This window comes from Bos taurus, chromosome 5 (assembly GCF_002263795.3).
Source record: "Bos taurus isolate L1 Dominette 01449 registration number 42190680 breed Hereford chromosome 5, ARS-UCD2.0, whole genome shotgun sequence".
In the NCBI taxonomy this organism is placed as follows: domain Eukaryota; kingdom Metazoa; phylum Chordata; class Mammalia; order Artiodactyla; family Bovidae; genus Bos; species Bos taurus.
Window position 1 is genome coordinate 15,462,044 of NC_037332.1, and position 27,548 is coordinate 15,489,591.

Consider the following 27,548-nt stretch of genomic DNA (forward strand, 5'->3'; position numbering starts at 1 on the left):
GGTTCCAAATAGGAAAAGGAGTTCGTCAAGGCTGTATATTGTCACCCTGTTTATTTAACTTATATGCAGAGTACACCATGAGAAAGGCAGGGCTGGAAGAAACACAAGCTGGAATCAAGATTGCCGGGAGAAATATCATAACCTCAGATATGCAGATGACACCACCCTTATGGCAGAAAGTGAAGACGAACTAAAAAGCCTCTTGATGAAAGTGAAAGTGGAGAGTGAAAAAGTTGGCTTAAAGCTCAACATTCAGAAAATGAAGATCATGGCATCTGGTCCCATCACTTCATGGGAAATAGATGGGGAAACAGTGGAAACAGAGTCAGACTTTATTTTTCTGGGCTCCAAAATCACTACAGCCATGAAATTAAAAGACGCTTACTCTTTGGAAGGAAAGTTATGACCAACCTAGATAGCATAATGAGGAGCAGAGACATTACTTTGCCAACAAAGGTTCATCTAGTCAAGGCTATGATTTTTCCTGTGGTCATGTACGGATGTGAGATTTGGACTGTGAAGAAGGCTGACAGCCGAAGAATTGATGCTTTTGAACTGTGGTGTTGGAGAAGACTCTTGAGAGTCCCTTGGACTGCAAGGAGATCCAACCAGTCCATTCTGAAGGAGATCAGCCCTGGGATTTCTTTGGAAGGAATGATACTAAAGCTGAAACTCCAGTACTTTGGCCACTTCATGCGAAGAGCTGACTCATTGGAAAAGACTCTGATGCTGGGAGGGATTGTGGGCAGGGGGAGAAGGGGACGACAGAGGATGAGATGGCTGGATGGCATCACTGACTCGATGGACGTGAGTCTGAGTGAACTCCGGGGGTTGGTGATGGACAGGGAGGCCTGGCGTGCTGTGATTCATGGGGTCGCAAAGAGTTGGACACGACTGAGCGACTGGTCTGATCTGATCTGAAAGCAAGTCCAGAAATAGACCCAAAAAACACACCAGAGGTTGGTTCACCAAAAAAAGGTGGGACAGATTTATTTAGTAAGTGATTAGGGATAACTGGTAACTATCAAAATAATTCTTTTTCTAGTAAGTATCAAAAAAAATTGTCTTTCTACTTTTGAACATTGTGGTAAACTCAATTCAGATAGTTCAAATGTTTAAAAATAAGACATGAAACAAATATAGCATACAGAAGATATGATAGAAACAGTTTTAAAATCACTTATCATGAAATGGAAAGGCGGTTTTAAAGAATAATCCCCCCCAAAAAAACCCTCATGTGTTATTAATGAGAAAAATCCATAAATTCAAAATAAAATTTTTTTAAATGTTTACATTCAAATACACAAGCAGCACACACTGTGGAAAGAATGAGTATGTTTCCAATTCAGTTCTTAAAGAGTTAATTTCCTTAAAGAATAATTAGCAATGTTCATTCAATTTTTAAAAATATATTTTTATTCTTTAACAGAGTATTTCTCTAGCAATCTAGCCTATCAGAAATGCATTGATGAGATAACAGTAAATGATTGTTAATAATAATAAATTGGAATATACCTAAATGTCCATCAGAAGAGGACTAGTGAAATAAAATTATGGTTGATATAGTGGAATCCCCTGCTACCATCAAACCTCTACATGAATAATGTAGGAATATGTGTGTGTGTGTGCATATATACATATATATATGCATAGGTTATCTCTAAAACAGTAAATAACAGTGATATTTCTGAGGAGGATATCTGGATAATTAAGTAATGGGAGACTTACTTTTCCTGGTACACATTTTTTGAGTATTTGAATTATAGTAATAATAATAATTTAAATATCATATGTCTATTTTACTTGAAAACAAACTCAATGGTATTACATGTACATTATATATATACATATGTGATGTAGGGAGAGACTTAATAGTCTTCTATAAAAATGTGTCTGATATTTGTATTTAGGAAAAATTTAATAAATTCCTTTTTTAAAAATATGAAGGCATTTAGTTTTTCACTTCCTGATATGAAACTATTCATTATGGACCTTACAAATTGTGATTCTCCATTCCAAGGGTTATTGAAAACACAAGTTAATTTCAGGTTAAGAAAATGACTGCTGTGCATTTTCTCTCACTATTGAGATACACTAAGAAAACAGTGTTAACTTATTTCTATGTGTCACTACTAAATATTATATACAATCTTTCAAGAGCAATTTCATGGTCATTTATAAAGTGAACAAATGAGTTTCCTTATTTTCCAAATCATTGAGTTATTTCCAAAATTAATTAAAATTATTGTTGTTTGAGAAATAAGGGTAATGACAAACTGAATAATAGCAGGGTAGATACGTACTTGAGTAGTATCTTTGGTTTTTAACTGGACTTCATTATAGAAAGTAAGATAGCCGTCTAGTATCCATCTAGTATAAATCCCACCATCTAGTATAAAAGCGAGGACATTCTTTCATGATAAGTTGAAACAAACATGTATGAAACCCAAAACAAAAGGTTTTGTTAGATCATTTTGCTCTATATTAATACTGTCATGAAACAATGCCTGATATTAACTTGTGCGAGTCAGCATGACAATTATATAATTTCAACTGAAAAACATTTATTTTTAATAGACAGATAACGCACCCCAAAAGGCAAACAATATCACACAAAAGTATACAACTATTCCTTTTATTATTCTGGACCAGTTACACTTGAAAAAATTGTATTTTGTACTTGTCACATCAAGTTATTAAACCAATCAGGTAGTATGAAAAGAAATAGCCTAATATTTAAAAGAAATCTGTATCATATTAAAAGGTATTCCTTTTGTCTCAAGAAAAATACATTTCAATTAAAATAATAATCCTACCTTGAAAAATTATAAAATGCAGCCACAGATATATATTTTGTCATGTACAGTAGATGTTTAAATAAATATAAAAATAAAATTTTAAGGGATTAAAATAGCTTCTACACACCAATGAAAGGCCATTTATTTATATTTTTAATGAAAAAGATAAAATAAAATAGTTAAGATATTTCAAAGTTATTTTGTGTGTCTACTACTTAAAACCTAGCTCTATGAAATATTTTTCATTAAATGCAGGGATGCAGTGAAAAACACCACAATTTAACCACTGAAGCTTTTATAAAGAAAATATTCCCATTGTTTGTAATCAGTAACTCTGTGAATTAAAAATAAAATAGAAAATAGTACGGTAACATTTTTTCATAATGACACTAAGACATAGTCTCTCTTCCAAAGGATTTATAAGTAGAATTGTTAATGTTTTAAGTTTGCTAAAATGCATATTTATATATAAAATGCACCGGTATTATTTACCATGTATAGAAATAACTTTTTTAAGTTATAATCTTCTAAAATTTAGCAATTCAATTTCAGAATTGAGTAGGGGCAAAGAGATTGATTAGAAGCAGTAAGGTTAACAAGACAGACAAGTAATAAGACAATAAAAATGTGTTGAGGGAGGGAAGTTAGATAAGTACATATATAAATATATGCTAAGCCAGAATATAAATGCTCCTTTATGAAAAATACACCTGATATAATTGTGGGTTCAGAGATAAATTATTACAATGGTTGAATAGAAAAACATGTTTCATAGCAAGAGATAACACATTGAAAAGCTTGAAATGGATGGTATTTCAGTATACAGCAGATGGAAGAAAAAAAGAGACATTTCAAGTGGGAGAATGAACAAGACACACTCTGAAAATCTGTCTTGTTACAGATTTTAGTCAGGGAAAAATAGTCAGGTTTTGTTTGCTATTTCTAGCTTCATATAACAATTTCATAGTTAATCTGTTAGGTTATTCAAGAATTTATAAACATTTTATTTTAAAGCTTCTATAAATAACTAAAATACTAAAGTTTCTATCAAGTTCTAAATTTAGACTATACATTCTCATTTAATTTTACATAGCTCAGTATCCAGAGATGAGGGCACTGCATTTTAGTATTTTTATTTGTATTAATATATTATTCTAAATTAGAGATTCACCATGGTGATTGATGATTTAATACTGTAATGAATCAAAGGCACAAATACATTTGTATAACAACAGAACAAATTGAAATTTTAATGTGATTTTAAAACTCAAAGGTCTTGCTTTCTGACAAGAGTTTTTAACATTATTTACTGAAAAAATAGAAGAATTAGCTCTTAGAATGCATCACTATGCTTAATTGTATAAAATCAAACATTGTATAAAATCAGGCAAAGTTTCTAAAATGCCATTATCTAACTAGTTCTATTTCTTATCAGATTTGGATTCAGATAATTAATCAAATTATATAGCAGGTAACAATGTTCTTCTCATTATTTTCTCACTAGAGAGTAATCCAAAGAGATTCAACGAGATTACTTTTGAAAAACAATACTACAACTGTTTTATCTTTGATGATGATCTTCTGAGTTTAATCCCCAGAAGAGAATAATAAATATGTCAATAGCTTTCCATAGTACTGAATGATTAGTGAAATATTAGGCAAATAAACTTCCCTTTCTTAAATGACTATTTAATTACTTTCTTATTTCTTTCAAATTAAACCCATGTTTGTGTTATTACTTATTATCATACTTTCCCTACAGTGGAAATTCCTACTTTTCTTACCATGCAACTTCAGATAAGGCGTTTACCATGCAACTTCAAATAAGGCCTTCAGCAGAATCTTAGTATGAAAAAGGGTAACATTAGATACTCCCCCAAACTGAAATATTAAGAAAATTTTAAATATCTTCCCAAAGGTTGGCAAAATGTCTGGAGGATGGAGAAATTTTAAAAATATTAGGAGACTGAATTAAAACATATAGTACAGTAAACATAAAGATAAAAAAGAAAGAAATGAGAAATACTGAGAATCTTAACTAATATCCACATATTCAAACTAAGTAAAATAATCTATTTACTCACATGTGAGGAAGATGTTAGCTAAAGGAAAAAACAATTGCAGCTGTATTCATGCAATAGTACAACAAAACACTTTTTAATACAATTATGTAATGTGTTCAATAGCAAGAAATAAGGCAGAGAAAGAAGGAGATAAGAGAGAGAAAGAGAAAGAGAAAGAAAGGAACTTCCTAACTAAAACCAAGCCAAACCAAGCCTCTTCTGGCACTATAATGATTCTCAGTCAAGACAGAATCTAAATCATCTATTCAATTTGTTGGATATTTACTTTCATGCTTGAGAGTGGGATAAAGTAGAGCTCTTTTTTTTTTTTTTTTTTTCAGTTTGCACCTTAAATGAAGGACCATATAGACCATCTGAATTATAGTGTAGCAGAATAAAAGGATTTTGTTCACATGAGTTCCTATCTCTATTTTCAGAGGAAAAATACTAATATTTATGGGTGTTTTTTTTGTGTGTGCCAAGTTGCTTCAGTCGTGTCTGACCCTCTGTGACCCTATGAATGGTAGCCCTCCAAGTTCCTCTGTTCATGGGATTCTCCAGGCAAAAATACTGGAGTGGGTTGCCATGCCCTCCTCCAGGGGATACTTAAGGTACATGGAGTTCTATTTTACCCACACAAAGGACTCCAAGATGCATCCCTTCACCTTTTTTAGATAAGGTATAATCAAACAGGACTATGACCCTGTGATTTTTCTCTGTGACTCACACCGTATCTCACTCAAAGAATGAACCTGCATAGATGACTGGTTTGAGCTAAAGGTTTGCATATCAGATAGAGAAAGCACATAAATATCTATTAATTTTCAGCTTTTTTAGAAAAGTTGCTATTGTCTGCAAAACTTGGCTTTTCTTATTTATACCCCTTTCTGATCCACTGATGGTATTTGTACATGTTCCAGTAACGACCCTTCCATCTCCTCTTATCTAAACCTAAACAGGTAGAGGGATTCAGGAACTAACAGAGATGATATATATTCTAAATAGCAAAGAAATGAACAAGGATTTGAATTAATATAGTTATAATATAAGAGTTATCATATACTTTACAGATTATAAAATACCAATGATACAGTGTTGAAAACTCTATAACAATACATCTTAATTTTACTTGTTCACGTGTATAGTTTCAATATATTGATGCTAATATTAAGAATTAGTCTGAAGTTTGAATACATCACTTCTCATAGAAACAAACTATAATTCACATCAAATTATTTCTCTGTTATATACCTACAAGCTATTTTTGCTGCATTCCTAATAAACAGCTCATTGTTTGAACTTGTAATAATTAGATAACACTGGAACTCTTAAATCAAAACAAACCAACAAACAAACTTCTCTAGCTCTTACTAGCTACTGAATTCCTTAACATTATTTACATTTTTATCGAGTGGAATATTTAAATTTTCCTATTAAATTAAACAAACACAAACAATATTAAAGTAAGTCAGAGTGAAGCCATTTAAATTACGTTGACAACAGCACCACATCTCCTGCAGTTGTTTCCGAGTCCTGACTGTGGTTAGAGCTGATACCAGTGTCTGAGTCTGTGTCATTTGTATACATGTTAAATATTCTTTGAGTAAAAGGAGAAACCACCCCATTGCTGGTGGGCACCTCAGATTCCTTTCCTCTGTTTTCCTTTAGCTGGCAGTCATCTGCATTGCTGATATGAAGGGAATTGAACTCCTTGGCGAGGAGCTCATATTCCTTAGCTTTCATCTGAAGCAATGAGTCACTGTATTTAATCTCTTTCTGGATGCCACTCAAGTGAGAGTGGATTTTCAAACCAGCTTTCATGCTTTTCTCCAAATCACACTTAACACTCTCTAAATTAGAGCTTTCAAGTTCACTGGCAGCTGCCCCTTCTGCATCTTCATTTATCTCCATGCAAACACTTTTTACTTCTTTTTCTATTTCGGCAGAGAGCTTGTCAATGAGCTTTCTGTAGTAGGTCAATCGTTCCTCCAGCTGTACAATTCCATTACTTTCTCTCAGGTCCTCCAGCATCTGCCTTTCATCATATTCCAAGCCTAGCTTTTGCTCAACTTCACTGAAACTGGGCATCAAATATGCATCCTGGACATAATTTTCTCCATTATTTTCTACCCGATCAAGATGAAATTTAGCTTCACACTTTTCAATTTCCAGATCCAGCTCTTTCATTCTCTTCACTTGTTGATTAATAGTGTGATCCTGGGAAATAATCAGATGAACTAATGTCTCCATACTATCTCGCTCCTGGGAAACTGTGTCCTGCTTAATTTTAGCCAGTTTCCGGAAAGTTTTCCTGACTATTCTTTTTTGTTTATCTGGTGGTAATGTCTTCATGTAATTTGCCGGGCTGAGCTCCCACAGTTTTTCTGTGTTTTGCACTAATTTGGCTTCAGCTGTCCGCCACAAGGGAACTGGAAGAAAAGCATCTGCTTTAACCAAAACAAACTGCATATTAGGCTGCTCGTCTCCCCATGCTTTCCAAAGCTTCAGGATTCTAGTTAGGGGAGGAAGAACCCGTTCAGAGCCTCTCCATTTTTCTATGATGCAGTAATCACTGGGATTTCCCAGAAGAAATCGTTTCTCCCCAAATGTAGTCTCGTGTTCCTCAAGCAAAGCCTGGATGACGTCGGCAGAGGTGGTGCGTTTGGTTAGCCCACAGACAATCTTCTCTTCTTGGCAAACCCAAACCACAATTTCCTTCTCTTCTGAATCCATTTCTTTAGTTGGAGGTCTAAAAGAAAAACAAAGTACATTATACTACTGTCATCACGTGTATAAACTCAGAAAGATGGTTTAATGTTAATACCCTCTCTAAATCTTACCCTTAGTGAGAGATGCATTTTGAGGTGAGACTACATAAGAATCACACGTTTTATGGTAATAAAGAAAATTTAAGACCATGAAAAATATCTTAGTTTTCTTTTTAACTCCTGTTGGGCTCTGGAACAGGCAAATTGTTGTCAAAGATAATGGAGGCTATTTTATCTTTAGAAAGCCAGACACAATATAACTGCAGTTAGAATTACCAGAGTTAAAATAATAATCAGAGTGGTGATGAATAAGAGGTAGAATAAGACTATTCTGGGGCTTCCCAGGGCGGTGCTAGTGGTAAAGAACCTGCTTGCCAATGGAGGTGACCTAAGAGTTGCCAGTTCAATCCCTGGGTCAGGAAGATCACTTGGAGGAGCACGTGGCAACCTACTCCAGTATTCTCACCTGGAGAATCCCATGGGCAGAGGAGCTACAGTTCATAGGGTCACGAAGAGTAGGACACAACTGAAGTGACCTAGCATGCACATACAAGACTATTTTGCTGGAGACGTAGGACTAGGGAATAATCATGGAAATGTAAATAGAATGTTAGTAAAGAATTGAAAATAGTCCATTATTGAAATTAGTGATTATTTCATCCTGCAAATATTTACTGTATGCCAACCATCTGCCAGATATGTCTGAAGATGCTAAAGATATAGCAATAAGCAAAGGAGACAAGGACATGGACATAAACGTGTAATTAAGATAAGATAGGGGTAAATGCTAGGGAGAGGATTAAAGAGGATGAAGTGATAGAGAATGACTTGGAAGGGAAGGGGTCTACTTTATTTAGAGAGCTCAGGAGAGATTTCTCTAAGAAGGTGACATGTGAATAGGAACAAAGTCACAAAGTAGTGACAAAGTGAAGATTCAACCTAAGCAAAAAAGCTGACTGGAGTGTACTTTTAATTAATGCACTGTAAAAACAAGTTTATGAGTTTAATGGCTTAGACATGTGGATTAAATTGGAAGAAAAACCATAAACTACTTCTTAAAGAGGAACTTTATCACATAAATTAGCCTTTGATAGCAGTGGAACCACAGTGCCTCATTAGAGCACCCAACTGGTCAAGGAAGGACATTTCCCAATAGCCAGCCATGGAGAAAAGCATGTGGAAATGTATTACCTTCTATGCCTTTTTCTTATTAATCTTGTTCCTGCTTTCATACAGCAATAAAGGATTTTGACTTGCCTGGATGCCTCCCTTAGCTGACAAAACTCTCATAAGTATAAAAGCCCTACTGCTAACTCCTTAGAGTAATCCTTACATTCTGTTACATTTTCTAGATGGGAAACATCAGTTCTGGGTCTGTAGCTAAGGATGACACATGACTTATAAGCGCTTCAGCTCTACACTGTGAAGCAGCTGTGAAGAAGACTGGAAAACAGGGATCAGGGAGTCTTTATGTACGCTAGAATAATAATGACATACATGAGAATTCCCCAGTTCTTCCATGATCCCTGCGCTAATTGGGATTCTCTTGTTTTGGAAGGAGCAAGTGCTTATATGTTATGGCTTCCACTAGAGACCTGATAGTTTTCAGCTCATGTGGATGATATAACCCTAACAGTCATTATGCACAATCAAGAAAGATATTATTATTTCCATATTATATATGAGAAATTGAGTGCCTTTATTAACAGTTCACAAGCTAACTGGTTTCAAACACTTAAAAAAATTTGCTCTAAACGTCCTTTTATTTTCTTGACTCAATTATTCTCTAAATATTTTGAGGAATTTTTATTATCATCATTCAAACCAGGTAATTTTCGAAACTTCTGCCACTTGACTGAGCGTGTTTAAAAGTAATTACTATTCTTCATTGAATGTAGGCAGTAAATCTTCCATACCTAGTATAAGCCACATTATGTTTAATTCTACTTTGTAGCAGGCTTAGGATTTTGCAAATGATGTTTATTTTATAGTATGGCTCCAATCGAGATTCTATTCACTCATTCATTTGACAAATATTTGCTGAGCATTTCTTCAGCGGTTGATACCATCATGGAAATGTGGATCACAGAAATATTTGTATGATTTATAAAACATTTGCTGTTTAGTTACTAAGTCGTGTCAGCCTTTTTTACCACCCATGGACTGTAGCCCACCAGGCACCTATGTCCATGGGATTTCCCAGGCAAGAATACTGGAGTGGGTGATCATTTCCTTCTCCAGGGGATATTCCTGATCCAGGGATAGACTTGTCTTTTGCATCTCCTGCATTGGCAGGTGGATTCTTTTACCACTGAGTCCCCTGGGAAGCCCAATATATAGTATACTGCACCTGTAATTATGTAGTATGAAAGTGTGTTAGTTGCTCAGTCATGTCCCCATGGACTCTTTGTGACCCCATGGACTGTATGTAGCCTGCCAGGCTCCTCTGTCCATGGGATTTCCCAGGCAAGAATGCTGAAGTGGATTGCCATTTCCTCCTCCAGGGGATCCTGACCCAGGATTGGAACCCAGGTTTCCTGCATTGCAGGTGGATTCTTTACCATCTAAGCCACGTAGGAAGTCCTTATTATTATATACACAATATATACTACATAATTATTTACTATATATTATGACCTTTCCCATACATACTTTAGAAATTATATATGTATTTTACACTTTATTAAATTTGATATTATTGAATATATCCAAAGATTCTAATTAAGTATTGTTTTGTTTGGGATCCAGATTGATGGGAAAAATAGCGATAACCTCAGATATGCAGATAACACCATCCTTATGGCAGAAGGTGAAGAGGAACTGAAGAGCCTCTTGATGAAGGTGAAAGAGGAGAATGAAAAAGCTGGCTTAAACTCAACATTCAAAAAATTAAGATCATGGCATCCAATCCCATCACTTCTTGGCAAACAGATGGGGAAACAATGAAAACTGACAGATTTTATTTTCTTGGGCTCCAAAATCACTGCAGATGGCAACTGCAGCCACGAAATTAAAAGATGCTTGCTCTGTGACCAACTTAGACAGCATATTAAAAAGCAGAGACATTACTTTGCCAACAAAGGTCCATACAGTCAAAGCTACGGTTTTTCCAGTAGTCACATTCTTGGCTGGAGAATCCCATGGGCAGAGGGGCCTGGAAGGCTACAGTCCATGGGGTCATAAGAGTCAGACACGACTTAGTGGCTAAACCACCATCACCATGTTTGGATGTGAGAGTTGGACCATAAAGAAGGCTGAGCGCCGAAGAATTGATGCTTTTGAACTGTGGTGTTAGAGAAGACTCTTGAGAGTCCCTTGGACTGCAAGGAGTTACAACTAGTCCATTCTGAAAGAGATCAGCCCTGGGATTTCTTTGGAAGGACTGATGCTAAAGCTGAAACTCCAGTACTGTGGCCACCTGATGCAAAGAGCATTAGAAAAGACCCGGTTGCTGGGAAAGACTGAAGCCTGGAGAAGGGGATGACAGAGGATGAGATGGTTGGATGGCATTACTGACTCAATGAACATGAGTTTGAGCAAGCTCCGGGAGATGGTGAAGAACAGGGAATCCTGTCCTTCTGCAGTCCACGGGGTCGCAAAGAGTCGGACATGACTGAGAGACTGAATAACAACAACATGCTCTGTTTATGTTTTCAAATAGTTTATAATCACAAAATAAGCTTAAAAATTATTTACGTATATAAAAGAAAATAAAAAACACTCATAGCACCACAGTATCCATTTTTATCTGATGCTTTAAATTCTTTTTTGCCTTCTGAAACATTAACAAGATTTATTTGTAAAGATTTTCAAAAAAGGAATAGTAGGAACAATACTTGATAGTTTAAAATATGATTTCATCTTAATTTTCACTAACAATTCATTTTCACTAACTAATTCATTTTGAATTCCAATAAATTATTTTAATGTATAGAATTTATTTATAAATTTATTTATGAATTTATAATTAGAAAAATTATAAATTTTTCTAATCTTCTGTACTCATCACTGTAATACTACAATATATATTATATATCTGACTCACATTTCTCACAAGATTGCTTCAAATATCAGATAAGAGAAAGAAGAAGAGTCCTTTGAAAATTGTGGAAAATGTACTGGGTAAATATAGGTTATTAACACTAATGGTAAAATTACTGTTATTATTACTTAATGCTGAGAAGGGTGTGGTATTATTCAGTAACATTATTGAGCTTGCTACAGTAGTTAACAGTATTATTTTCAAAATATTTTCCAATCCATCCCACAATATTTTTTCACCTGTTTTTAGCTTGTCAGTATTTTTGCATGGACACTTCCAATATAACACAACTGTTTATCTAATTAAAGATGTTTAAAAGGATCATTAGTATAATATTTGGATCACAGATGAGCTGAGAATCCTTTTAATCTTTCTCTGATTTATAACTCTCTGATTTTAACACTGTGGTAATAAAGTTTATTATACTGAAAAGAATCTATACATATATTTATATTTCACCTGACTACTCTTCCATAACTATTTCATTATTCAGTTTTTTCCTTTTAGATTATCTTCTTCAGACAATTAAGAAAATTTATATGCCAAATGAAACTATTCAGCAACATGTGTTAGCCTCACAGGTACTTTTCCAGATTTATTCTGAAATAGAGTGAAAATTATATTTGAGAATTTTTGCATTCACCCTGTATTCAATCATGAACTTAAAAATGTCTCCACTGATAATTAGTTTTAATACCACAGAACACACAGAATTAAGATGAGTTGGCTTGGAATTATATATGCAAATTCATACAACTAAACATTTCTTCAACAAGTTTCCATTGAGAAACTATGGTGCATAAAGCAGTAGGGAATAAATCAACTATTTAAATCTGGAAATCTTAAGTATTAAATAAGACATTTTAATGTCAAATTGAAGATCCACAACATAAGTATTTACAGAAAAAGGATTAAGTGTGAAGGCAGAGAAAAATAAAGATAAATAGATAATATTTGGCTATCTTTAAGTTGTACAAAAAAAAAAAAAAAAAGAACTTGGGGCCCAGGAGAATAATGCAAAAAATGACATTTCTTCCTAGTATGGTAGACATTGAAGTTTAATTGAAATTTGATATATAAAATTTATCAGGACAAATATTACATATTGAGCCCTACTTAAAAAAAAATAAGAATCATTAAAATGAGAAATTATTAAGAATAATTACATTATAAGATATGCTAAAACCCAGTATATGTAAACTAGCAATCCATGGTATTTATAAAAAATATTTAGATCTCTGAATGCATTTTTCCAAAGAATCTACATTATAACTTTTTATTTCCTAGGCCAGCCTGGAAGTATGATACTAACATAATCTAGCTGCCATATATAGGAGTGATTCTAAGTGAAATGCTCTTATTGCTCAACTCTGCAGAATCATATTCCATGCTTGGAAATCAAAAGTTAAACTTTTATCAGTTTCAAGCAATTGATGGAACCTCTGTCTGCAAACAGTGATGGAAGTCTCCAACAGATTGAAGGGTACAGACCTGTGAAGCTTTATGAGCATGTTGGACATATCTCTTAGTGTTGCCTCATTGCCCAAAGACTCTTCTGTTTCTTTTTATTACCATTGCTTATTATGTAAACAGAACGCTCTCCTTCTAAACCAGTGGTTCTCTACCAGCGGTGATTTTGCCTGAAATGTGTGGGGACATTTCAGGTTTTCACATTAGGGTCTGGGGATGCTAGGAGCATGGGAATGATCTAGCCTAAAATGTCAACAGTGGTGCTGTTGAAGAACCATGTATGCATGCATGCGTGGGCTCATTGCTTAGTCATGTCCGACTCTTTGTAACCCGGGGACAGTAGTTCACTAGGCTGCTCTGTCCATGGGATTGTCCAGGCAAGAATACGGAATGGGTTGCCATCTACTCCTCCAGGGGATCTTCCCCACCCAGGGATTGAATCTGCATCCCTTGTGGCTCCTGAATTGCAGGTGGATTCTTTACTGATGACTCACAGAGGAAGCCCGTTGAGGAATCTTGATCCATATATACAACAAAATATACTTTCATCACAGCTTTGTCTATTCTGTTTTCTCTTACATCTTGTGGAGAATCTAACAGTAAAATATATTAAAACAAAAATAACAAATAAGTGAGACATTTCCTAAATAAGTGATGCAAGTTGGCATTCTACTTAATGGATTGCCAATGGAACTTTTTCTCCTTTCACCCTCATTGCCAGTATTTATGATTATTATTATTAATCCTGTCCAACTGGACTTCCCTCTGTTAGTCCCAGAACTGGTCCTAAAGAATACTGATAGCTGCATTAAGATGCTATAGAAACACAAGTATTCAGAATAGGATTAATTTTAGTTCAGGGGAAAAACAAACAAACTTGCATTCATAGATTTCATTAAGAAATAGTAAATCTTCCTTCTTCATTAAGAAATAGTATTTGAATATCTGACCATTAAATGGGGAATGGACAGTAGGAAGAAAAGATGTGGGGATGAAATGACAGGATAGAAGTGGCCAAGGAGACTAGGGCAGTGCCAGAGGCATGGAGAGGGTTGGAAGTCAGCAGAAAGGGTTTCATTGTATTTCTCCCTTACTCTTTCTTTGCAAGTTTATTCTGCCCTGTGACAGAGTGGACAACCAAAGACCAGAATTAGGAATGAAGGTTTTGAGACACCTTCAGTTTAGGAGAAGAAGTAGTCAAGATAATATCTGCAGTCTTTACAGGACCAAAGGGAAATTCCCAGAGATAACCAAGGGAAGTGAGAAAAATAAATAAATAAATCTATCACTTAGTTAAGGTTGTGGACAGTACAGGCATGTACGACATGCCTAGACAAGTTAGAAAGTATCTTTAAAAATACCTTAGCAATAAAACTACACTGAATATAACATTTTCTTGCTTTGGTTATTCAAAGGCACCCTGGAATATAATATTGTCTTGAAGTCACATTATTCAAATGAATTGGAATACAATACTGTATTTTTATTTTATTTTATTTTTTAGATCTAAACCAATTTTTTTTAATTTTATTTTATTTTTAAACTTTACAATATTGTATTGGTTTTGCCAAATATTAAAATGAATCTGCCACAGGTATACATGTGTTCCCCATCCTGAACCCTCCTCCTTCCTCCCTCCCCATACCATCCCTCTGGGTCGTCCCAGTGCACCAGCCCCAAGCATCCAGTATCGTGCATCAAACCTGGACTGGCGACTCGTTCCATATATGATATTATACGTATTTCAATGCCATTCTCCCAAATCATCCCACCCTCTCCCTCTCCCACAGAGTCCAAAAGACTGTTCTATACATCAGTGTCTCTTTTGCTGTCTCGTGTACAGGGTTATTGTTACCATCTTTCTAACTTCCATATATATGCGTTAGTATACTGTATTGGTGATTTTCTTTCTGGCTTACTTCACTCTGTATAATAGGCTCCAGTTTCATCCACTTCATTAGAACTGATTCAAATGTATTCTTTTTAATGGCTGAGTAATATTCCATTGTGTATATGTACCACAGCTTTCTTATCCATTCATCTGTTGATGGATATCTAGGTTGCTTCCATGTCCTGGCTATTATAAACAGTGCTGCGATGAACATTGGGGTACATGTGTCTCTTTCAATTCTGGTTTCCTCAGTATGTATGCCCAGCAGTGGGATTGCTGGATCATAAGGCAGTTCTAGTTCCAGTTTTTTAAGGAATCTCCACACTGTTCTCCATAGTGGCTGTACTAGTTTGCATTCCCACCAACAGTGTAAGAGGGTTCCCTTTTCTCCACACCCTCTCCAGCATATATTGCTTGTAGATTTTGTATCACAGCCATTCTGACTGGTGTGAAATGGTACCTCACAGTGGTTTTTATTTGCATTTCTCTGATAATGAGTGATGTTGAGCATCTTTTCATGTGTTTGTTAGCCATCTGTATGTCTTCTTTGGAGAAATGTCTATTTAGTTCTTTGGCCTATTTTTTGATTGGGTCATTTATTTTTCTGGAATTGAGCTGCAGGAGTTGCTCGTACATTTTTGAGATTAGTTGTTTGTCAGTTGCTTCATTTGCTATTATTTTCTCCCATTCTGAAGGCTGTCAATACTGTATTTTTAAAAATCTGATTATTTGTGCTTTTCTGATTGCTGAATACAAAACAAAGGTTGCTATTATTCTAAATTTTATCAGACTTTTGGCCAAACTAAGATATTGTCTTAGTAATTTTTTTACATGCAGTTCAAATTAAATGAATGCTTTCCAAACTTCTAATTCTATAGAAAAGTAGGAATAATCTCCTTAATATTTCCTAACACATAGTAAAATTAATTCCCTTTGAAATTTTGATTAAACCTCAAAATATATTTAAACTCCTTAAAAGACATTTATTTTTCCCTGATATCATCATGCAGTTCAAAGCCATAGCAAGGACCACAATCAGAATTAATATAACATATGTTATTCATTTATGTATCCTGTAATAAAAATAAGAGTACAGAGGGAAAAAAAATACATGTTGCACTGAATTCTGATTCAGCACAGAGAACAGACTTCAATGCCTCCTAATAGTAAGATTTTTCCATGGAAAACATAGATGCCTGTAGAATTATAAAAATCCTTCTTATGAAGTCTGTTCTCAAAATACCTTGACCAAATAAACTATCACAGGGAATTAGGTCCAGTCTATAGAACTCTTTGGTGTATAACCCACTACATGTGGCACTCATATTTAAAACAAGTCAGTAAATAACACTTGGAGACAGACTAACTCAACAATGCAAGATTCAGAACTAAAGATTAGGAATGGCAGCTATAATACAGTAACAAAAGAAATTCAATTTCAGGATATTTATCTCAGGCTCAAATCTAAAATTACCTTGTAGAAGTTTACATTGTCTTGAATAAAAGCATATAATTAATTAAAGAATAAAGATCAGATCAGATCAGTTGCTCAGTTGTGTCCTACTCTTTGCGACCCCATGAATCGCAGCATGCCAGGCCTCCCTGTCCATCACCAACTCCTGGAGTTCACTCAGACTCACGCCCATTGAGTCAGTGATGCCATCTAGCCATCTCATCCTTTGTCGTCCCCTTCTCCTCCTGCCCACAATCCCTCCCAGCATCAGAGTCTTTTCCAATGAGTCAACTCTTCGCATGAGGTGGCCAAAGTACTGGAGTTTCAGCTTTAGCATCAGTCCTTCCAAAGAAATCCCAGGGCTGATCTCCTCCAGAATGCACTGGTTGGATCTCCTTGCAGTCCAAGGGACTCTCAAGAGTCTTTTCCAACACCACAGTTCAAAAGCATCAATTCTTCGGTGCTCAGCCTTCTTCACAGTCCAACTCTCACATCCATACATGACCACTGGAAAAACCATAGCCCTGACTAGATGAACCTTTGTTGGTTCTGCTTTTGAATGTCTCTGCTTTTGAATATGCTATCTAGGTTGGTCATAACTTTCCTTCCAAGGAGTAAGCGTCTTTTAATTTCATGGCTGCAGTCACCATCTGTAGTGATTTTGGAGCCCAGAAAAATAAAGTCTGACTCTGTTTCCACTGTTTCCGCATCTATTTCCCATGAAGTGATGGGACCGGATGCCATGATCTTCATTTTCTGAATGTTGAGCTTTAAGCCAACTTTTTCACTCTCCACTTTCACTTTCATCAAGAGGCTTTTTAGTTCGTCTTCACTTTCTGCCATAAGGGTGGTGTCATCTGCATATCTGAGGTTATGATATTTCTCCCGGCAATCTTGATTCCAGCTTGTGTTTCTTCCAGCCCTGCCTTTCTCATGATGTACTCTGCATATAAGTTAAATAAACAGGGTGACAATATACAGCCTTGACGAACTCCTTTTCCTATTTGGAACCAGTCTGTTGTTCCATATCCAGTTCTAACTGTTGCTTCCTGACCTGCATACAAATTTCTCAAGAGGCAGATCAGGTAGTCTGGTATTCCCATCTCTTTCAGAATTTTCCACAGTTTATTGTGATCCACACAGTCAAAGGCTTTGGCATAGTCAATAAAGCAGAAATAGATGCTTTTCTGGAACTCTCTTGCTTTTTCCATGATCCAGCAGATGTTGGCAATTTGATCTCTGGTTCCTCTGCCTTTTCTAAAACCAGCTTGAACATCAGGAAATCCACAGTTCACATACTGCTGAAGCCTGGCTTGGCGAATTTTGAGCATTACTTTACTAGTGTGTGAGATGAGTGCAATTGTTTGGTAGTTTGAGCATTCTTTGGCATTGCCTTTCTTTGGGATTGGAATGAAAACTGACCTTTTCCAGTCCTGTGGCCACTGCTGAGTTTTCCAAATTTGCTGGCATATTGAGTGCAGCACTTTTACAGCATCATCTTTCAGGATTTGGAATAGCTCAACTGGAATTCCATCACCTCCACTAGCTTTGTTCATAGTGATGCTTTCTAAGGCCCACTTGACTTCACATTCCAGGATGTCTGGCTCTAGATCAGTGATCACACCATCATGATTATCTGGGTCGTGAAGATATTTTTTGTACAGTTCTTCGTGTATTCTTGCCATTTCTTCTTAATATCTTCTGCTTCTGTTAGGTCCATACCATTTCTGTCCTTTATTGAGCCCATCTTTGCATGAAATGTTCCTTTGGTATCTCTGATTTTCTTGAAGAGATCTCTAGTCTTTCCCATTCTATTGTTTTCCTCTATTTTTTTGCATTGATCACTGAAGAAGGCTTTCTTATCTCTTCTTGCTATTCTTTGGAACTCTGCATTCAGATGTTTATATCTTTCCTTTTCTCCTGTGCTTTTCGCTTCTCTTCTTTTCACAGCTATTTGTAAGGCCTCCCCAGATAGCCATTTTGCTTTTTTGCATTTCTTTTCCATGAGGATGGTCTTGATCCCTGTCTCCTGTACAATGTCACGAACCTCATCCCATAGTTCATCAGGCACTGTATCTATCAGATCTAGGCCCTTAAATCTATTTCTCACTTCCACTGTATAATCATAAGGGATTTGATTTAGGTCATACCTGAATGGTCTAGTGGTTTTCCTTACTTTCTTCAATTTAAGTCTGAATTTGGCAATAAGGAGTTCATGGTCTGAGCCACAGTCAGCTCCTGGTCTTGTTTTTGCTGACTGTATAGAGCTTCTCCATCTTTGGCTGCAAAGAATATAATCAATCTGATTTCGGTGTTGACCATCTGGTGATGTCCATGTATAGAGTCTTCTCCTGTGTTGTTGGAAGAGGGTGTTTGTTATGACCAGAATAAAGAATAATTATAGGTGAAGATAAAGGGCAAGTTTATTAAATCACATTCCATACCAAAGATTATAAACTGGTATTTTAACTTACAAACCCAGCTCTACAAATTATGGAGTTTAAAATACTGAGGGATGCCATAAGTAATTAGTTTGGGTAGTCAGGGTTTAAATTACATGACACATTTCTTTTCAAACTAAAAGGTCAAGCTTCCAAATTTAATAGCATCTTTTCCCAATAATCAAAATTATCAGAATACAAATACTGGTTTGGCCATAACATCTTACAGAAAAACTCAAATGAACATTTTATCCAATTCAATACAATGAGTTTAGCTAATTAATTAGTTAATATCACTACTATTATGTAAGAGAAAAATTTATATTTTGTGTACTATAATTGGGTGGCTTTGTAGTAAGAGGAAAAAAATGACCCAAACAGAAATTTAAGACAGACTCTGGTAAAGATAAAAGTTTAAATATATGATTGAAAAAAGTTCTATGTAAATCAAATCTATCCTAGTAACTAATAAGTTAGTTATTCCCCAAATAAATTGTCCATTTTGAATTATAGCATACATATTTTTATAACTTGATTCAAGATTCATTTCTTAACACATTACTGACCAGAGGCATTAGTTTCTGCAAAACATCCCCTGGTCAATAATGTGTTAACAGAATTATGATTTTAATAAATATGAATAAACAATGCGGGTAAAATTCTATAGAAGATAAGATGATCTTTAATTTCAGAAATGCATTATATAGCTGGGGAAGGACAAAAGATATGTTTAGAGAGAAAGATTTTAAAATTTCAATATCATCTTAAATATTATTGGAAATCATGAGATATTAACATATTCTGTATAAAAATGCCACAAAAATTTTTAAAAAGCAATAATAATCAAAGTTAGGTAATATGTAATAAACCATAATAAGACATAGAAGTTGACCCCAATGTCTTCAAGACATTCTCAATTTCCATAACCCTTTAAAGTCAAATTAGGTAAAAGAACCTCATGAGATTTCATTTGGGACAGGATCTTGGATCCTGTATCTAAGATCCTTAGATCTTATCTGTGAGGAGGACTCTTTCAGTTTATTACTTAATATGATGATGTTTAGGCTTGGTGGTTAAGGAACAGATACTTAGAAAATAAGTAAGGTGACTGGGGAAAAGAACAGTGGGGTGTGTGTAGAAGGAGACGTTAGATAACAATCAGATCAGATCAGTCGCTCAGTCGTGTCCGACTTTTTGCAACCCCATGAATCGCAGCACGCCAGGCCTCCCTGTCATGACCAATTCCCTGAGTTCACTGAGACTCACGTCCATTGAGTCAGTGATGCCATCTAGCCATCTCATCCTCTGTCGTCCCCTTCTCCTCCTGCCCCCAATCCCTCCCAGCATCAGAGTCTTTTCCAATGAGTCAACTCTTCGCATGAGGTGGCCAAAGTACTGGAGTTTCAGCTTTAGCATCAGTCCTTCCAAAGAAATCCCAGGGCTGATCTCCTTCAGAATGGACTGGTTGGATCTCCTTGCAGTCCAAGGGACTCTCAAGAGTCTTTTCCAACACCACAGTTCAAAAGCATCAATTCTTCGGTGCTCAGCCTTCTTCACAGTCCAACTCTCACATCCATACATGACCACTGGAAAAACCATAGCCTTGACTAGATGAACCTTTGTTGGTTCTGCTTTTGAATGTCTCTGCTTTTGAATATGCTATCTAGGTTGGTCATAACTTTCCTTCCAAGGAGTAAGTGTCTTTTAATTTCATGGCTGCAGTCACCATCTGTAGTGATTTTGGAGCCCAGAAAAATAAAGTCTGACAATAGCTCACATTTATTTCATGCTTAATATGTGCCAGGCATTGTTTTAAGTGCTTAAAATATATAAACTCATATAATTTTCATCACAACCCTATCAGCTATGTCCTGTAATCAAATTCATTACAAAGATTAAAAAACTGAAGCACAAGAAATTAAGAATTTGTTCAATACCACCCTCAGTTAGTAAGTGGGAGAAAATACAGATCATGTAGAAATAAGGAAAATAAGAATAATTTGGATTAAATGAGTTAGAATTGAATCCGTATTGATGAACTCCCTACTGCCTAATAAAATAATCAACATATTTCATTAAGTTTTCTCTCACTGGAAACAAGATACTAAATCTGAGTCAGATACAGTCATCTACTGAAGAGGGAAAAAAATTGTGGTATTATGATAAAAGTATTTTATATATTTACTTACTACCTGCTTCTATACATTGTCCATACATACAGGATCATCTATCAATGTGATATTTAATGACTGACTTTCTTGGAAATCTGGAAGCTTGTCAGTACACAGACTCCTAATTCTTTCACCTGTTTAAGAAGCAACCAGAAAATAATTTTATAGTTCCTCTAGTAGACATCTGTGTAAAATGCTGAATTGCCCATTCAATTCAGATTTTTTTAAAGTATTTTATTCATCCCAGCAACTAGAGAGAATAAATATTTTTTCTATACACATACTACATTTTTAGTAAGTTCTAAAGCATGACATGGTCTCTAATCATTTAAAAGCTATACTGAGAACCTCCCTGGTGGTCCAGCGGTTAAGAATCCACCTGCCAATGCAGGGTGCACAGGTTCAATCCCTGGTCTGGGAAGAGTCCACCTGCCACAGGGAAACTGAGGCTGTGAGCCACAACTGCTGAGCCGGCGCCCTAGAGCCCACATTCCACAAGAGAAGCCACCACGATGAGAAGTCCACGCACCACAACTAGACAGTCTGTGCACAGCAATGGAGACCCAGCATGATCAAAAATAAACACATTTTTAAAGCTATATTGATTTTAAAATCTATTTGGTTTGGGTTGTTTTCTGTACTTAAACATTGATCACCTTAATGTACCATGAAGGCATGTGAAGTAAGCAAATGTACTATTGATGGGATTCAATACATGATATGTCAAAATATGGTACCTGGAGTATTTGAAGCGGAAGGAGTTCTAGAAAATGGGAGAAATGGGGAGTTCACTTGGACATTCCATCCAAGCCTCTCCCCTGAAAGTGATCCTAGCATCCTCAGCTGAGAGATGCCCTTCCTATATTGGAAGGAAAGGAGCACTCTTATCTCTGAATACAAAGTGAAGAGACGAATCCAGACTCTATTAAATTTCTCCCAGTTTGCTATACTTACTTTGTATTCTTTGACCTATCTACCACACTTCTCCATGACTGTGCATTCTTCATTAAACCTAGCATAAAACAATTGGGATTTAACCATTTCTTTAGATCTTCATTTCCTTAAGAAGGCTCCTGTGTCATGTAAAACTTACAATAAATTAATGTGAATGCTTTTCTCTTGTCAGTCTGTTTTTGGTCAGTTTAATTTTCAGAACCAGGCATGGAACTTAACAGGGTCAAGGAAAACATTTTATTCCCATACACTACCCATAAAATTAAAAACAAACAAACAAAAAAACCTGTTAAGTGACAATTTTGACTCTTTCTGTAATGTTTACACACTTCAGTTCAGTCGCTCAGTCGTGTCCAACTCTTTGCAACCCCATGAATCATAGCAAGCCAGGCCTCCCTGTCCATCATCATCTCCCAGAATTCACTCAAACTCGTCCATCGAGTTGGTGATGCCATCCAGCCATCTCATCCTCTGTCGTCCCCTTCTTCTCCTGCCCCCAATCCCTCCCAGCATCAGAGTCTTTTCCAATGAGTCAACTCTTCGCATGAGGTGGCCAAAGTACTGGAGTTTCAGCTTTAGCATCAGTCCTTCCAATGAATACCCTGGACTGATCTTCTTTAGAATGGACTGGCTGGATCTCCTTGCAGTCCAAGGGACTCTCAAGAGTCTTCTCCAACACCACAGTTCAAAAGCATCAATTCTTCGGCGCTCAGCTTTCTTCACAGTCCAACTCTCACATCCATACATGACCACTGGAAAAACCATAGCCTTGACTAGACGGACCTTTGTTGGCAAAGTAATATCTCTGATTTTGAATATGCTATCTAGGTTGGTCATAACTTTCCTTCCAAGGAGTAAGCGTCTTTTAAGTTCATGGCTGCAATCACCATCTGCAGTGATTTTGGAATCCCCCAAAATAAGGGAATGGTTTACACACTTAGACACACACAAAACAAAGTCTGAACACAATTAAAATTAATGAAGCAGACAAATGGTGAGGAATCTCTCTGCATCTACATGCTAAAATAACTCTGGTTATTTTACCCAGAGAATAACGCATGCCCTCTGAAGTAAAATTTTTGAGATCATAGTACTGTAGTCTCAGGAAGAGATCATCACAGATCGTGTCAGTCACAAACAATACAAGTCTTTGCTTAGGCTGCTATGTAAATTTGGATTACTGTTTTGATAGATGAAGCATGAAAATAGTGCTATCAAATAGTTTTCATTAAGCGCAAACTGTTTATTTTATTCACATTTTATTAAAATAGTTTTAAAACTGGAGTCCTTCAGAAAATTAATCATTCTATGAAAAATAGGGGTAGCAAATATTAAAACCATCTTGAAAATTAAAATTTTATGCATATATATGCATAGAAAAAATCACTAGTTCTATGCATTACTAATACCAGTTTTAATTTTCTAGGGTGTAATAATATAAGCCAGTCATATAGGATAAGAAAAACCCTAAACATTCCATCACTGCAGGGTCCTATAATACTATACATAATTCCCATAAACAGAGAAAAGGGAAGGGGATGTGTAAAGAATGTGTATTGGAGATTACTGGAGGTTAAGTAAACTAAGACTCCGGAAGTTGATTATACTCAAAATGTAAATATTAACATGTAGTGTTTACTAGATGAAATGCTGAGAAAATATCTAATCTTATTGGAAATTCTAGGGCTTACTTCCAAGTGTTACCTGTGCTTCGCAAAACTTTCCTTATTGATTTGTACTTTGTAAAGAAATAATTCAAAACAAGAGAGCACATTCATTAAAGGAAAGTTACCCAGCCTGAATATTTAGTTTAACAATAGCTGTAGTTATGTCAACTACTAACATTTGTTTTCCTTTTGGCAGCTAAGCCCATAATTGCTTTTGCCTTCTTAGTGGAAGCTGTTTTCTAATGACGGTGATTTTCAGCTTGTATTTGCCTGCAGCCACCTACTCATCCCTCTCTAAATGTGTTCTGAAATATGATGGTAGATTTGAATGGCGCTAGAAATATGTAAGAATTTGAATTATCCAGTAGGATAGCTGAAAATGTAAGAGGAGCTCCTTTATTCCTGATTTCTACATTCTGAACATGGTCTATAATAAACAGTAATAAACTGTGACTTCCAACTGGCAGTTTTATTTAAAATAATCATCTCTTCACATTAGTCACAAATCAATTACCTAAAGAGCAACAAGTAAATTACTTGTAGAAATAAGAATATACCAGGGCCTCATGCCATTTTTTTAAAGAGGTACTTGAAAACGTTATGGATAAAAGAAAAACACTGGTCATCTACATGAAAAGTATCTTACATCCATTTACTTTCTCAAAGTTTTTAACTCTTTAATAGCCTCTGAATGTCACTGTCTCCACCTCCTCTAGGACTTTGCTTCATAATTTATCCCTTCTTTTATAATGTTTTAAAATAACTTCATTTTTATTTATTTGGCTCAGTGGGATCTCAGCTGCAGCACGTGGGATCTTCATTGCATCATGTGGGATCTTTTGTTGTGATGCACAGAATTCTATAACTGTGGAGCTCAGGCTAAGTAGCTGCAGTACAGGGGCTCAGCTGCGGGGCATGTGGGATCTTAGTTCACCAACCAGGGATCAAACCCCTGTTCCCTGCATTGCAGGGTGGATTCTTAACCACTGGACCACCAGGGAAGTCCCAGTTTATCCCTTCTTGCTTCCCTGGTAGCTTGGATGGTAAAGCGTCTGCCTACAATGCAGGAGACCCGGTTTCAATCCCTGGGTCGGGAAGATCCCCTGGAGAAGAAAATGGCAACCCACTCCAGTATTCATGCCTGGAAAATCCCATGGACTGAGGAGCCTGGTGGGCTACAGTCCGCGGGGTTGCAAAGAGTCGGACGTGACTGAGCGACTTCTCTTCACTCTTCAAACTCTTTATATCTTCTATCTTTACTTCTGGTCCTTCCTACAATCAGGTCACTCAATTTGACCACACACACACACACCTCAACTATCTTTCCTTCACAAACTCAAATAATAACCCACAGTCACTTTCTCCAATTCACCTCTTTCCAATAACAACCACTTTAAAGTGACTTCCATCACCACACACCCACAGCAGACACATTTCTTCCTAGCTTTATCAAAGATGTAATCTCTAAATCCAATTGCTATTTTTGGAACTGATCTGACTTGACCTCTTTATAAGATTTATGTTGTGACCTTTTCCTCTCATTTTTGCAGTAGTCTGTTCCCTTGACTCTTTCTTTACTCTTTATTTCTTTCCCTTTCTAACTTCTTTTCAGTTCTGACATACTCAATAAATGTAGATGTGATGCAGGGGTGGCCACTAATTCTTTGCAGCTTTTTCCATTGAAAGATGGAATCTATTTATTTTTCCTTGAATAGACCTTGGGACTAAGTATGGCCAATAGAATGTGATGAAAACCACATGTGCACGTTCTAGTCCAGGCTTCAAGAAATCTTGCAACTTCGCCTTCTTCCTCCTGGAATGCTGTTCTGAGACTGCTGTTTAATGAAAAAACTTGAGATGAAAGACCACATGGAAAGACAGGGAGATCCAGCCATCTCAGTTGACCAGTTAACCCACTGAACCCTAAGCCTTGACTAACTCACTGCTCATGAGAGAGCTCAAGTAAAAACCGGAATAATGATCCCAATTTATCCAGAAAATCAAGCAAATAATGCATTGCTAGAACTTTCCTGGTAGTCCAATGGCTAAAACTACATTCTCCCAATGCAAGACGCCCAGGTTCAATCCTTGGTTGGGAAACTAGATCCCACATGTTGCAACTAGACCCCACATGCTGCAACTAAGACCCCATGTGGCAAAAAAAAAAAAAATGTTTTCAGCCACTAATTTTTATGATGCTTTTATTATCAGTAAATGATAACTGATACAATAGGCATCTTCCAGGTTTTTAATGACTCATTTCTTGTCTCACTATATACACAGGACTGGAAAAAGTCAGTTTTCATTCCAACCCCAAAGAAAGGCAATGCCAAAGACGCTCAAACTACTGCACAATTGCACTCATCTCACATGCGAGTAAAGTAATGCTCAAAATTCTCCAAGCCAGGCTTCAGCAATACGTAAACTGTGAACTTCCAGATGTTCAAGCTGGTTTTAGAAAAGGCAGAGGAACCAGAGACCAAATTGCCAACATCTGCTGGATCATGGAAAAAGCAAGAGAGTTCCAGAAAAACATCTGTTTCTGCTTTATTGACTATGCCAAAGCCTTTGACTGTGTGGATCACAATAAACTGTGGAAAATTCTGAAAGAGATTGGAATACCAGACCACCTGACCTGCCTCTTGAGAAACCTGTATGCAGGTCAGGAAGCAACAGTTAGAACTGGATATGGAACAACAGAGTGGTTCCAAATAGGAAAAGGAGTTCGTCAAGGCTGTATATTGTCACCCTGCTTATTTAACTCTTATGCAGAGTACATCATAAGAAACGCTGGGTTGGAAGAAGCACAAGGTAGAATGAAGATTTCCAGGAGAAATATCAATAACCTCAGATATGGAGATGATACCACCCTTATGGCAGAAAGTGAAGAAGAACTAAAGAGCCTCTTGATGAAAGTGAAAGTGGAGAGTGAAAAAGTTGGCTTAAAGCTCAACATTCAGAAAACAAAGTTCATGGCATCCAGTCCCATCACTTCATGGCAAATAGATGGGGAAACAGTGGAAACAGTGGCTGAATTGATTTTGGGGGGCTCCAAAAGCACTGCAGATGGTGATTGCAGCCATGAAATTAAAAGATGCTTACTCCTTGGAAGGAAAGTTATGACCAATGTAGACAGCATATTAAAAGCAGAGACATCACTTTGTCAACAAAGGTCCGTCTAGTCAAAGCTATGGTTTTTCCAGTGGTCATGCATGGATGTGACAGTTGGACTATAAAGAAAGCTAAGTGCTGAAGAATTGATGCTTTTGAACTGTGGTGTTGGAGAAGACTCTTGAGAGTCCCTTGGACTGCAAGGAGATCCAACCAGTCCATCCTAAAGGAGATCAGTCCAGGGTATTCATTGGAAGGACTGATGCTAAAGCTGAAACTCCAATATTTTGGCCACGTCATGCGAAGAGCTGACTCATTTGAAAAGACCCTGATACTGGGAAAGATTGAAGGCAGGAGGAGAAGGGGATGACAGAGGATGAGATGGTTGGATGGCATCACTGACTCAATGGAAATGGGTTTGGGTGGACTCCGGGAGTTGGTGATGGACCAGGAGGCCTGGTGTGCTGCGATTTATGGGGTCCAAAGAATTGGACATGACTGAGCAACTGAACTGAGCTGAACTGATATATATCTTATGGGTGACTGTAATGTCAGCCACAACCTTATCAACCAGCTGTATGATGACAGTTCCAACATCTATTATTTTTTCCTTTGAGCTCTAGACCAATATTCCCAACTTAGTATTTACATGTTTACTTATCTTTATATTATAGCCACCTCAAACATGGCCCATCAAAATGAATTCACCATTTCCTCCT

The 27,548-nt window shown here is 36.4% G+C and overlaps 1 protein-coding gene across 1 annotated transcript in view; it reads right to left on the reverse strand.

The window, feature by feature from the left end:
* Positions 1 to 6,349: 6,349 nt before the first annotated feature.
* Positions 6,350 to 27,548, reverse strand: part of RASSF9 (Ras association domain family member 9) — a 33,584-nt gene continuing 12,385 nt past the window's right edge. Inside the window, 1 exon segment of the mRNA NM_001193083.2 lies at positions 6,350 to 7,610. Within this exon segment, the coding sequence (NP_001180012.2) occupies positions 6,350 to 7,610 (1,261 nt within the window).